This window comes from Triticum aestivum, chromosome 3A, assembly GCF_018294505.1.
Source record: "Triticum aestivum cultivar Chinese Spring chromosome 3A, IWGSC CS RefSeq v2.1, whole genome shotgun sequence".
Classification (NCBI taxonomy): Eukaryota; Viridiplantae; Streptophyta; class Magnoliopsida; order Poales; family Poaceae; genus Triticum; species Triticum aestivum.
The window spans coordinates 55530121-55544429 of NC_057800.1; the positions used below are offsets into that span (position 1 = coordinate 55530121).

The 14309-nt window shown below is 60.3% G+C and overlaps 1 protein-coding gene across 5 annotated transcripts in view; it reads left to right on the top strand.

Moving 5' to 3' along the window:
* LOC123060233 (cysteine-rich receptor-like protein kinase 10) overlaps positions 1 to 14309 on the top strand; it is a 42601-nt gene that overhangs the window by 23647 nt on the left and 4645 nt on the right. For 3 of the 5 annotated variants that reach the window (XM_044482831.1, XM_044482832.1, XM_044482833.1), the window contains 4 exons: positions 988 to 1128; positions 12340 to 12411; positions 12496 to 12561; positions 12642 to 12698. In XM_044482831.1, the coding sequence (XP_044338766.1) occupies positions 988 to 1128; positions 12340 to 12411; positions 12496 to 12561; positions 12642 to 12698 (336 nt within the window). The remainder of the gene's footprint in view (positions 1 to 987; positions 1129 to 12339; positions 12412 to 12495; positions 12562 to 12641; positions 12699 to 14309) is intronic. The other 2 variants (XM_044482834.1, XM_044482835.1) reach the window with 2 other exon arrangements.

The window sequence follows — 14309 nt, forward strand, 5'->3', positions numbered from 1 at the left end:
GGTGATGTAGAGGCCTGATCGGCGCCGCAGTTGCCGAGTACCAGGGCAAGGCGGCTGGCCCGGTCGTGGCGGCCGACGGCAAGGGCGGCGGCTGCCCGTAGGGCCCGGCCAGGTAGAGGCGTATGCCCTGGACGGCGATGACGAGATCATTAAGGACTCCGGTGATTTCTGCTGGGGAGTAGACGGCGGCAGGCGGCGCGGTGAGGGGCGGCGACTGGCCGGTGGAGGCCCCCGCGGTGGAGCCGAGCAGGGAGGTCGGCAGCGGCGGTGGGAAGCGCCAGTGGCGTGGTGGTGGACATCGGCGAGGTGGGCAGCGGCGGGGTGGGTGGTGGAGCAGACATGATCGGACCCAAGCTACCTGATACCAAATTGGTAGGAGCTAAGACCCTACCGGGTCTAGGATGGAGGTTGTAGGGGAAGAAGGGTGCTGGACGTGGCGGAGCTCGCGGTCGCCGGCGGCAGGGCGCCGTTGTGCGCGAGGGAGGAGGCGGCGGCGCAAAGAGCAGGAGGCGGCTAGGGTTAGGGTCCTCATGGAAGAGTCTTACAACTAGTATATATAACCACGATGGAAAATAAAATAGATAACTTGCGGGCTAAGCCCCTAACTAAATCTGCCCAGTGGGCCTCCTACGGGCATAAGTCTGCCCGGTCATAACAGACATCTTTTTAAGTTGAGATGAATTTGTGTATCAAATAATTACAAAAAATGCAGTTACACAGGTAGCTGCATATAATTTCAGAAAGTCACACGCTTGTGGTTCTCGATGTTCTTAGAAAAACCATCAGCGTGTAATAAGTTATATACTATCTGTTAAACTTGTGTTTCAAATTTGTTACTTTTTATTCATGTTACCATACATTCCTACTTGTGATTTTCTGAATTTGAATGAAAATGTGTCTTCTAAAAGTCTACATTTGCATAATCATACTTTTTAGTTTTTTTTGACTGACTTATGCAAAGCATTTTCTAATGTATGTTTATTGCAGGCTAAACGTCCTTCTGCGATAGATTCCTTCAACAAAATCACAGCCAACTGGCAGGGCAAGACGATAGCCCTCTTCTTGGACTACGACGGAACCCTGGCGCCAAAAGTAGATAATCCTGACGAGGCATACATGTCCAGCGAGGTAAGTATAATGAAAAGAAAAATTCTTGCATGTTACTTGATATTTGTAGATCTTTTGATAGGAGCTAGGGTCCTACCAGGCCTGGACCACAGGTTGTAGGGGTGGAAGGTTGGGTGGTGAGAGTGTTAGACCTTTGAACCTGAGCATTGATAGTTGTGGATGACACTAGGAGAGTTGGGACAATATCTTGTTAGACCTTTGAACCTGAGCATTGATAGTTGTGGATGACACTAGGAGAGTTGGGACAATATCTTGTTAGACCTTTGAACCTGAGCATTGATAGTTGTGGATGACACTAGGAGAGTTGGGACAATTTTCGTTGGTTTATTTCTCACACAATGCCATGCCAACCTGAGGGGTTGGGGATACATACTTATAGGCTGCTAGCCAGCCAAGCATATGCTGAGATGCTACTAAGATGCCAGTCTAAGATGCTAGTCTAAGATGCTGGTCTAAGATGCTATCCTAACTGCCAGTCCTTATGGTCAGGAACTCTATCCTAACTACCACAAGGACCATGTGCTGCAGCCCCACAAAGACTCTAGTACACAGACTTATCCAACATTCTCCCCCTAAGTCTTGTACGTCGTCTTGTGGGAGTGTTGAATCATCCCGATCCTGGAGCAAAGCTCAAGGAACTTGACCCTCCCAAGAGGCTTGGTGAGCAGGTCTGCGAGCTGATCCTTGGTGTTGATGTAGCTCGCCTCGATGCTCCCTTCTTCCACACAGCTGCGGATGAAGTGATACCTCAGCCGGATGTGCTTGCTCCGTTCGTGGAACACGGGGTTCTTTGCCAGGGCCAGGGCGAACTTGCTGTCCACCAGGAGCTGCACCGTTCTGGTGTCTTGAACGAGAAGATCACCAAGCAGTCGAGCGAGCCAAAGCGCCTGAGTGCAGGCGGTGGAGGCCGCTATGTACTCAGCCTCACAGCTGGACAGGGCCACCACCTGCTGCTTGACTGATTGCCAGCTCACGAGACACTTGCCGAGGAAGAGGAGGATCCCGCTCGTGCTCTTGCTGGTGTCGATGTCGCCGGCGTGGTCGCTGTCGCTGTACCCGACGAAGTGTGCTACCCCCGGACACCTAGGGTAGTGGAGGCCGTGGTCGAGGGTCCCTGCTATGTAGCGGATGATCCTCTTCACTGCCTGCTGGTGTTCCGACGTCGGTCGCTCCATGAACCGACTGACATAGCCGACGGAGAATGATAGGTCCGGCCGTGTGTGGGTGAGGTAGCGAAGGCTCCCCACAAGGCGTCGGTACTCCGTAGCATCCACTTCCTCCGTCGTGCTGTCGCGGCTTAGTTTCAGCCTCTCCTCCATCAGAGTGAGAGCTGGATGGCAACCGGTGAGCCCAGCTAGCTCAACGATGCGCTTGGCGTAGGCAGACTGTCGAAGCGCGATCCCGGAGTGATCCTGGTGCACCTCAATCCCTAGATAGAAGGAGAGGAGCCCCAGATCACTCATCTGGAAGGTGGCCTTCATGTCTTCCTTGAATGCCGCTACCTCTGCATCTTTGGTGCCGATGATCACCAAGTCGTCAACATAGACGCCCACCAGCAGGGCATTTCCTCCACTGCCCCGTCGGTAGACAGCGGCCTCATGCGGGCTTTGCTCGAAGCCCATCTTCTTTAGCGTGGAGTCCAGCTTGGCGTTCCATGCCCTAGGTGCCTGCCGTAGGCCATAGAGGGCCTTGCGCAGGCGGAGTACCTTGCCCTCCTAGCCGGGAATCGCAAAACCCGGTGGCTGATGCACGTAGACTTCCTCCTTCAAGTCACCGTTGAGGAATGCCGACTTGACATCCATGTGATGGACACGCCAGCCCTCCTGGGCAGCCAGCGCAAGGAGGAGTCGCACGGACTCCATCCGTGCCACGGGAGCAAAGGCGTCGTCGAAATCGACTCCTTCCTGCTGCAAGAAGCCTCGGGCCACCAGGCGAGCCTTGTGCTTGATGATGGCGCCGGCTCCATCCCTCTTCAGCTTGAACACCCACTTAAGGGTGATTGCGCGGTGACCACGGGGGAGGTCAGCGAGCTCCCAGGTGCGGTTTTGCTCGACCGCATCCATCTCCAACTGCATCGCGGCGCGCCATGCCGCATCTCTCTCGGCCTCTGCAAAGGACCGTGGTTCGCCGTCCTCACACGCGAGTTGTAGCTGCGCCTCCAGGTCACGTGGCATCAGTCCCGGCACCGGCTGGTCGCCGAGTAGATCATCCATCGTGCGATACCGCAGCTGTTCACCTCCATACCACGCGTCGACCCGCTCCTCGTCGTGAGTGAGCGGGGAAGTGAACTTCATCGTGTTGTGCTCTGCGTGAGCTGGTGCTGATGAAGACGAACCCGGAGTGGCGACCGCCGGGGCTGGAGTATGCGGCGTCGCCAGTTGTGGTGCCGTCGGCGTAGCGGGCACCGCAGTCGATGTAGTTTTGGGGGCCGGGGTAGACGTGCCCGGCGGAGAGGAGCTGCTTGCTCCCCCGGCTTCCTTGAAGTGAGCGTACTCGATAATGAAGTCGTCATACGTCGGCGTCGCGTCGGCGTCCACCGCCTTGTCCCATTGCCACCCTCGCCCTTTGTTGAACACAACGTCTCGCGCCGTGCGCACACGCTGTGTCTTTGGGTCGAGGATGCGGTAGGCCTTTGAGCCCTCCACGTAGCCGATGAAGACTCCCGGAGTGCTCCTGTCGTCGAGCTTGCCGATGTGGCCAAGCTCCTTAGCGAACGCAAGACAGCCAAAGACCCGCAAATGGGAGACCGCCGGCTTCCGCCCATACCAGGCCTCATACGATGTCCTGCCGTCGAGTGCCTTAGTAGGCGAGCGGTTGAGGATGTAGACGGCCGTCAGCACCGCCTCTCCCCAGAAAACAGCCGGCATCCCTCGCTGCTTGAGGAGAGCCCGAGCCATCCCCACAACCGTCTGGTTGCGCCGCTCGACGACTCCGTTTTGCTGCGGGCTGTACGGCGCGGAGTAGTGGCGCTGGATGCCCTCATTGGCGCAGTACGACGCGAATTCAGCCACCGTGAATTCGCCACCGTTGTCAGTGCGCAACACGCGCAATTTGCGGCCGCTCTCCGCCTTCACACCAGCCTGCGTGCGCCTGATGGCGTCCGCCGCTTCTCCCTTGCTGCCGAGAATCATCGCCCACATGCAACGAGAGAGATCGTCGACGAGCAGCAGGAAGTAGCGTCGACCTCCTGGTGTGGCTGGCGTCACCGGGCCGCACAAGTCTCCGTGCACGAGCTCCAGCTTCTCCTTGGCCCAAAAACTCGCCTGTTGGGGAAAGGGGAGTCGTCTCTGCTTCGTCAGTACGCAGATGTCGCAGAACTGCTCCACATGGTCGAGGCATGGCAGGCCTCGTACCATCTCCTTGGCACTTAGACGCTTCAGGGCCTCAAAGTGAAGATGCCCAAAGCGCTCATGCCATTGCCACGCCTCGTCGTCCCGACGGACAGCGAGACAAACCGGTTGTGCCACCTGCACATCAAGGACGTAGAGTCGATTTCCACCTCTGGGTACCTTGGCGAGAAGGCGACCCTGGCGATCCCAGATGCGTAGGACCCCATGCTCAATCAGCACGCGTGAGCCGTTCTCATCCAGCTGTCCCAAGCTGATGATGGAGTTCCTTAGCGCAGGGATGTAGTAGACATCGGTGAGCAGCCGGTGCTCTCCCGTCTTGGTGGTGAAGATGATGGAGCCGACGCCCTTAATTTCCACAGCGGAGGCATCCCCAAACTTGACGGAGCCTCGCACATCGGAATCGAGCTCGACGAATAATTCCCTTCGATCGGTCATGTGGTGGGTGGCGCCGGTGTCGAGGCACCACCCCGTAGTCTTGTCCTTCCCGGAGGCATCGCCGAGAAGAGCGTGCGCCTTTGGCTCGTCGAGGTGGATGAGAGCTTTTGCAACTGGTGTCGCTGAAGATAGCTCAATGCTTGCATGCGCCATGAATAGAGCCGTCTCCTCCTTCGCCTGTGCGACGTGAGCCTGGCCTTGTCGTGGTTGCCGACACTCATTGGCCCAATGGCCAAACCGGCCACAGTTGTGGCAGCTGTTGTCTTGTGCCAGCTTGGGCTTGCCAGCGGCGCCGTCCTTGGCGCCTCCGCGGGCGTCCCCTTCGGCACGTCCTTGTGCCCTGCCCGGGGGGCCTCTTCGCGTCTTACGCTGCTTGCCACGCTTGCGGCCGCCCGTTGTGGAAGAAGGCTCCCCCTTCTTCCTGTCACCAAGGCTGGCATCCCACGGCTCCCGAGTTAGGAGCAGCTTCCCGCCGGTGGTGATGGGCCCCGAGGAAGGCTGTGGCTCATCGGTGTCGACGACCTTGAGGGGACCTATCGCCTCCTCGATTGTCATCGTGGAGAGGTCCAGCAAGGACTCGATCGACCGACCATCTGCTTGTACTTCTCGGGGATGCACCGAAAGAGCTTCTCGACAGCTCTCTCCTCGGTGTAGGTGGCATCACCAAACTTCACCAACTTCTGCAGCAGTGTTGAGACGGAGAGCAAAGTCATCAACGTCCTCACCTGGCTTGAAAGCCAGGCTCTCCCACTCCTTACGAAGTGCCTGCAGAGTGGACTTCCAAGCACGGTCGCTGCCGATGCGTGCCGCGGCGATGGCGTCCCAAGCTTCCTTGGCAGTCCGCTTGCTGGAAAGCGAGAACTGCATCTCGGGCGGGACTGCGGGGATGAGGGCGTCCAGCGCCCGTCGGTCCTCTTGGTGGTCGACGTTGCTGTCCTGGACTGCCTCCCACATGCGCCGCACCTGGAGCCTGACCTTCATGATCCCGGCCCACTCGACGTAGTTGGTTTTAGTGAGGGTAGGCCACCCAGCACTGGGACCAACATCCCTGACCACAGTCCGGACCTCGTAGAGGCCGCGGTCCTGGTCGTTGCAGCCGCCGTCGCGGTGCACACCTCCACCTGGAGCGCGGGCGTGCTCGACTGCCCACTGCGCCGTCCGCTCTTGCGCCACTTTGGCGCGGTCTGCGTCAGCGCCGTCGTCCGCAGGCGCGGAGCTGTTGGAGCTGCCGGAGCCGCCGCGGAGTGCTTTGGCATCTGTCGTAGCCTCACGTGCTGCGTCCGCTGCTGCTGCTGCTTCTAACTCCACCCTGGCTGCTTCTACCTCCGCTTTGGCTGCTGCCAGCTCCGCTGCAGCCAGCCTCGACACCCTTGCTGCCGCCGCAGCTGCTGCTACAGCTGCTCGCTCACGCTCCTTAGCCACGGCGCGCTCGGCCTCCTGCCGGCGCCGCATGCTCGAGGTAGCCGTGTGCTGAGAGCGACCTGCAGACATGGCTCGCTGCAGGGGGGCTGTTGCGTGAAGAGCAGGTTGTTAAAGACGAACTGTTGCTCGACAGTCCGGAGGGAGGAATGTAACCAGAGGCAGACGGAGCAACTGCTGCTACCGACTTGGGCTGCTCACAGGAAATGCTCAGGGTACAAGATAACGAGGCTCTGATACCACTTGTTAGACCTTTGAACCTGAGCATTGATAGTTGTGGATGACACTAGGAGAGTTGGGACAATATCTTGTTAGACCTTTGAACCTGAGCATTGATAGTTGTGGATGACACTAGGAGAGTTGGGACAATTTTCGTTGGTTTATTTCTCACACAATGCCATGCCAATCTGAGGGGTTGGGGATACATACTTATAGGCTGCTAGCCAGCCAAGCATATGCTGAGATGCTACTAAGATGCCAGTCTAAGATGCTAGTCTAAGATGCTGGTCTAAGATGCTATCCTAACTGCCAGTCCTTATGGTCAGGAACTCTATCCTAACTGCCACAAGGACCATGTGCTGCAGCCCCACAAAGACCCTAGTACAAAGACTTATCCAACATAGAGGTTGGGCGCGGCCGGCGGCGCGTCGGCGCCGTGATCGCGCGGGAGGAAGGCGGCGGCGGTGAGGGAGAGGCGGCTAGGGTTTAGAGTTCCGGCTCCTAAGAGGAGTCGGGCAATAGTTTATGACTTATTGCTTATTCCAAAAGGTAGCCTTACAACTGTTTATATAATCCTTGCTAATAAAAATAAGATAAGTTGGGCTGAGCCCCTAACTAGACACGCCCATTGGCCTTCTCCGGCTATAAGTGACGCCGGTCATAACATCTCTCCCCGCCTGCGCAAACAGCTCGTCCTCGAGCTAGAAGTCTGGAAAGTGTTGGCGGAACTCGTCAAGCTGCTCCCAAGTGGCATCCTCCTCCGGAAGGCCTTGCCACTGGATCAACAAGTGCCACACCCCACGACGTTGCTGGACCTGCAACACCTTCGCCGGTCCTGGAAGAAGGCGCCCGTCGGAGGTCGGAGGGAGCACCGGCATGGTTGCCGGCGGTTCCCCGCGGAAGGGCTTCAGCAACCCCACATGGAAGACGTCATTGATGCGGGCATCGGCCAGAAGCTGAAGACGGTAGGCCACCTTTCCGATGTGTTCCAGCACGGAAAACGACCCTGCGTAGCGAGGACCCAGCTTGCGCTTCGCGCGCGGGTCGAGGACTGCGTGGAGCGGTGAAGGAGGCGCAGCCACACCCAGTCGCCCACCGCAAACTCCACCTCGTGGTGGTGGGCATCGTAGTAGTGCTTGGACAGCTGCTGGGCCTGGAGAAGTCATTGGCGCACCTCCGCAAGCATCTCATCCCTGCTGCGAAGGTCGCCAGCCGCCTCCGTCCTAGCCATCTCGGGGTCAACCGGTAGGATGGGCGGGGGCGGTCGGCCATAGACCACCCCAAAAGGCATGGCGCGCAGGGCAGAGTGGTATGAAGTGTTGTAGCAGTACTCCGCCCACGCGAGCCAGTCCACCCAAGCACGGGGACGATCACTTGTAACACAACGCAAATACATGGCAATCACCTTGTTGACCACCTCAAATTGACCGTCCGTCTGGGATGGAAGGCCGTACTCAGGCACAGCTTCACGCCCGCCATCCGAAAGAGATCGCGCCAGACATGCCCAGTGAACACCGGGTCCCGGTCGCTGACGATCGAAGAGGGGAACCCGTGGAGGCGGACGATGCCGTCGAAGAAGGCACACGCCACGGAGGCGGCAGTGTAGGGATGGCCGAGCGCGATGAAGTGCGCGTACTTGAAACGGTCGACCACCGTAAGGATGACAGACTTGCCGCCCACCTTGGGAAGGCCCTCGATGAAGTCCATGGAGATGTCGGCCCAAACCTGAGAGGGAACCTCCAGGGGCTGTAGCAGCTCGGCCGGTCGCAGCGTCTCCGTCTTGTTGCGCTGGCAGGTCAGGCAAGACCGCACCCAATCTCGTACCAGGGCCTGGTCACCGAGGATGTAGAAATCGGCGCGGAGACGGTGGAGGGTCTTCTGCACGCCCTCGTGGCCGGCTGAGTGTGCCAGCAGCAGGACCTGGTGACGGAGGTCGCCGTGATCCGACATGAAAAGTCGGCGCCCATGCAGGAGCAAGCCATCCGCCAAGCGTCATGGCTCCTCCAGGTCGCCAGCGTCGGGGCACTGCCGAAGGAGCTGAGCATCCGTAGCGTCCGCGGTGGTCCTGCGGATGTCGTCAATGAGGGCGAAGGAGGGCCGCGAGCGGATGCAGAGGGCCGCGCCCGCGGGGTCGATGGCGTCCGAGTCGGGGTCGGCGTCGCGGCGCGACAGGGCATCGGCCACGGTGTTGAGGCGGCCCGGACGATACTCGATGGTGAAGTCGAAGCCAAAGAGCTTGCTGATCCACTGATGCTGCGGCACGGTGGAGAGCCTCTGTCCAATAAGAACTTGAGGCTGTAGTGATCCCTGCGAATACGGAACGACCTCCGCCAGAGTTACGGCCGTCAATGGCGCACGACTGCACCAAGCCAATGAGCTCCCTCTCATAGGCCGCGAGCTTATGATGGCGCGCGACGAAGGGCCTGCTGAAGAACGCAAGCGGCCCGTCGCCCTGATGAAGGACGGCGCCAAACCCAACGCCCGAGGCATCACAACCCACCATGAACGGCTTGTCGAAGTCAGGCATCTGGAGGACCGGGCCCGTAGTGAGGGCCTGCTCGAGGCTCTCAAATGCCTCGGTCGCCTCAGCATCCCAGGCGAAGGCATCGCGGCGCAAAGTCGCGTGAGCGGGGGCGCGATGAGGCCGAACTCCCCGATGAATTTTCGGTAGTACCCCGCGAGGCCCAGGAAGCCTCGTAGGGCCCGCGGCGAGTGTGGCATCAGCCAGGCCGCAACAACCGCCACCTTGTCGGCGTTCATGGCGACCGAAGGCGTGCGAACGAGCACTTCGAGCGCTTGAGGTGAAGATGGTGCGCTCAAAGCTCGTGGAAGAAGATGGCGACATGCTGAAGGTGCTCCGCCCACGAGGCACTGTAGATAAGAATGTCATCAAAGAAAACGAGCACAAACCGACACAAGTAGGGGTGGAGAACATCGTTCATCAAGTCCTGAAAGGTCGCTGGTGCGTTGGATAGACCAAAGGGCATCACCAAGAACTTGAAGTGGTCGTGATGAGTCCGAAACGCCGTCTTCGCGATATCGTCCGGGTGCATCCGCACCTGGTGGTAGCCTGAACGGAGGTCGAGCTTGGTGAAGAAGCGTGCCCCATGTAGCTCGTCCAGGAGGTCGTCGACAACTGGAATGGGAATTTTGTCCTTGAGCGTATGTGCGTTAAGAGCACGGTAGTAGCGTCTATGCGTTAAGAGCACGGTAGTCGATGCAGAAACGCCACGTGCCGTCCGCCTTGCGGAAGAGGACCGCCGGCGCCGAAAATGGCGAGGTAGAGATCCGGATGATGCCCAAGGCTAGCATGACTGCGCACTGCCGCTCCAGCTCGTCCTTCTGCAGCTGGGGGTAGCGGTAGGGGCGCGCCGCAATAGGGGTTGTGCCCGGCAGTAGGTGAATGCGGTGGTCGTACGCCCTGGCTGGCGGAAGGCCATGTGGCTTGTCAAAGAGGTCGCGGTGTTGCTGCAAGAGATGGTCCAACAGGGGGTGCTCGGGCCTTGCAGCAGTCGCCATCAGCTGCAGATGCGGCGTCGCTGGTGAGGCGCCACCCACGCCCTCCCACCGGACGCGGTGGCCCAGGCGCCAGAAGGTCATCGTCATGGCGTCGAAGTCCCAGAGGATGGGACCCAGGGTCTGCAAGAAGTCGACACCGAGGATGAAGTCGAAGTAGCCCAAGTCGATGCCGACGCACGTGATGGTGAAGTGCTCGTTGCCGATGGTGACGGGGACGTTCCACGCAATCCCATGACACCGGAGGCGGTCGTCGTTAGCCACGGTGACCCGGAGTTGCTCCCCGCCCGTCGCTGAAGCGCCAAGCGGCGCATGGTCGACTCGGGCAGGAAGTTATGGGTGGAGTCCGTATCCAGGAGGGCCATGAGGCGCTCGCCGTGGATCATCACCAGCAGGAGCATAGTCTGCTCTGCTCGTATACCCGGGAGGGCATGGAGGGATACCATGAGAGCCGTCACCGAAGCGGGCGCCGGTGCGACCTCCGCAGCAACTGGGGCGAGCAAGTCGTGGAGCCCGTCGGCAGCAGTGTCCTCCTCGATGTAGTGGCCCGACACGTAGGGCTCGTCGCAGTTATAGCATAACCCCTGGCGACGGCGCTCGAGCTGCTCGGCCGGGGTGAGCCGGTGGAAGGGCCGCGTCGCGGCCGGAGTGGTGGTCGCTGCAGAGGCCGGAGGCGGACGCCCCGGCACGCGTGGTGTCAGGGGCGGTCTGGCGGCCTGTCGGGCACCCCGAGACGGCCACGCCTGCTGCAAGGCCTGCGCGCGACGCTCAAAGGCGCGGGCATAATACATGGCCGTCTGGAGGTCCTGAGGTCCCCGCAGCTCAACGTCCACGCGGATATGATCCGGCAGACCGCCCACGAAGAGCACAGCCCGCTGGCGAGCCATCACACCGGGCGCGTGGCACACCAAGGCCTGGAAGCGGTCGATGAAGTCCTGCACCGTGGAGGTGAAGGGTAGGCGGCCCAGCTCCGCCAGCCGGCTCCCGTGTATCGGTGGCCTGAAGCGTAGGAGGCAGAGCTCGCGGAAACGCTCCCATGGGGGCATGCCGCCCTCGTCCTGCTCGAGAGCATAATACCAAGTCTGTGCGGCGCCTCGGAGGTGATACGAAGCGAGCCAGGTGCGGTCCGACGCGAGCGTGCGTTGCCCCTGGAAAAACCGGTCACATTGATTAAGCCAGCTCAAGGGGTCCTCTATGCCGTCATAGGTGGCGAAGTCGAGCTTGGCGAAGCGCGGCAGCGTGTGGTTATGGCCGCCGTGGGGGTACACCTCGTCAGCGCAGAGCAGCAAGGAGGGCGGCGCCGGGTCGGTGGTCATGCCCCCCCCCCCCCGTGGAACGGAGGCCCGTCGAGGCCAGCGTAAGGGCCGGCGGAGCTGGAGGGCCCGCCGTACTGTGGGGGTGGCGCTGGCGGTGACTACACATGCGGCGGCCCCGAAGCCATCGTGTAGACCGGCTGCGACGACCCGGCCAACCAGGCCGGTAACGGGGACAACGAGGGTGGAAACCTGACTTGGTGAATCAGGACCCCCGCCGGCGCAGTAAGGGCCGGCCCGGAGCTGGTAGGTGGTGGTGGCGGCTCCTGCAGCGGCCCAACGGACGCGGCGGAGGCCGCCAGGGGCGGCGGCTGCCACGGTAGCCACGACGGCGTGGTGGCGGCGTGGCCGGTTGCGGCCCGTAGGACCCGACCAGGAACAGCCGGATACCCTGGACCGCCTGGGTGAGATCCCGCGGCGCCTCGGTCACCTCCTCCAGTGTGAGGACAGCGGGGGCGGGCGCGACGGAGGAGCCCGGCGCGGGCAGGAGCGGGGCGACGGCCGTGGTGGTCACCGGGGGCGATGAGGTGGTCGACAGCGGGAGGGACGGGGTGGGCTGCGGCGTAGACATGATCGAACCAGAGCTACCTGATACCAGATTGATAGGAGCTAGGGTCCTACCAGGCCTGGACCGCAGGTTGTAGGGGTGGAAGGTTGGGTGGCGAGAGGTTGGCGCGGCCGGGGGCGCGTCGGCGCCGTGATCGCGCGGGAGGAAGGCGGCGGCGGTGAGGGAGAGGTGGCTAGGGTTTAGAGTTCCGGCTCCTAGGGGGAGCCGGGCAATAGTTTATGACTTATTGCTTAATTCCAAAAGGTAGCCTTACAACTGTTTATATAATCCTTGCTAATAAAAATAAGATAATGTTGGGCTAAGCCCCTAACTAGACGCGCCCATTGGGCCTTCTCCGGCTATAAGTGACGCTGGTCATAACATCTTTCTTATCCCTGATCCATATATTCAGATGCGCGAAGTTGTTCAAGAACTTGCCTCCTTGTGCGCCACTTCAGTCGTCAGTGGAAGGGCTCGCTATAAGGTATTACCGACTAATGGGTATCTTAATTTGGACGTTCTATACATTTGTAATTAGCGACTCACTTGTTTTGCTATTCATCTGCAGACGGAAAGTTTCGTAATGATCGAAAACCTGCACTATGCAGGGAGCCACGGAGCAGAAATCAAACTCGTAAGCCATTATTAAATTTAGCAATGCCTATATGTAGTTTATTCTTCCTCTTTGACGCGCTCTAAATATTTAATCTGCAGATTGACGAAACAGAAGCCTACGAACCTGCCCGCGAGTATGTGCCTGTTATAAATCAGGTATAAAATACAACGAGCTATGATCCTACCTTGTCTAAGGCGTAGGTTGTAGGGGAAGGAGGAGGCTGGGCGTGGTGCTGCTCGCGGTCGCCGGCGGCAGGGCGCCGTCGTGCGAGGGAGAGGAGGCGGCGGCTGCGCAAGAGGCGGCTAGGGTTAGGTCTCCCGGCTCCCTTCGGGAAGCCGAGCAAATAATGATTGCTTCTTGCTTGATTAGATTGATATATCTCCTCTCCTTAAATAGAGAGGTTTACTTGACTCCTAAGCAAATGATCCTAATAATGATAAGATAATTGGGCTAAGCCCCTAATAACGATAAGATAACTTGGGTCACACCCCACTGGGCTAAGCCCCTAACATGCCGGTCATAACACTTCTCCCCACCTGCACAAACAGCTCGTCCTCGAGCTGTAAGGTGGGGAAGCGCTTGCTGAACTCCTCAAGTTGATCAACCAGCGTCAAACACCTTCGCGACAGCTGGGGCGGCCAGGTCGGCGGCGACGGCGTCCTCCTCAATGTGGTCTGCAACCTCCAGGTAGAAGAGTCGCGGGCAGACGTGGCCGGGCGTGTAGGGCTCGTCGCAGTTGAAGCACAACCCTTGGCGGCGACGCTCGAGTAGCTCGGGCGAGGTGAGTCGGCGGAACGGGCGCGCCGCGGTCGCGGCGAGGGTTGCCGTGGAAGCCTGAGCAGGCTGGCCCTTCGCGGGAACATCCGGCCAGGGTAACGGCCCAGCGGCCCGGGACGGTGATGCCTGCTGGATGGCCACCGCCCGGCGCTCGAACGCGCGGGCGTAGTACATGGCCGTCTGGAGATCCTGGGGTCCACGAAGCTCCACGTCCACGCGGATGTGATCCGGAAGTCCACCGACGAAGAGGTCGGCCCGCTGTTGTGCTGTCACGCCCGACGCGTGGCATGCCAAGGCCTGGAAACGGTCGGCGAAGTCCTGAACCATGGATGTGAAGGGAAGGCGGCCTAGCTCTGCCAGGCGGCTCCCGCGGATCGGTGGCCCAAAATGAAGGAGGCAAAACTCGCGGAAGCGCTCCCAAGGGGGCATGCTGCCCTCGTCCTGCTCGAGGGCGTAGTACCAGGTCTGTGCCGCGCCGCGGAGGTGGTAAGAGGCGAGCCAAGTACGTTCCGAGGCGAGGGTGCGCTGCCCGTGAAAGAACTCCTCGCACTGGTTGAGCCAGTTGAGGGGGTCCTCCATGCCGTCATAAGTGGCGAAGTCCAGTTTGGCAAACCGCGGAGGTGTCTGAGTCGGAGTGTCGTGGCCGGCTGGCTCGGAGGTGCGAATCAGCAATGATTGGGGCGCCCGGTCAGTATGGCCGTGGCCCGTGGAGTGCCCCGCCGAGCCGGAGGGATCGCCGCACTGCAGAGTGGGTGCCGGCGGGTCTCCAGCCGACGTGTAGACGGGTGGCGGTGATGATCCGGTCAGCCAGGCCGGTATTGGGGATGGCGACGGCGGGAAGCGCACTTGTTGGATCAGTACGCCTCCATGCGAGGGTGACCCGAGCCCCGTGCTGGGCGGTGGTGGGGCCGGTAGCTGCCGCTGCGGCGGCACGAACCCGGGTGGCGTGGGGGGCGCCGCGAGTGCCGGGGCCGACCACTGTGGCCATT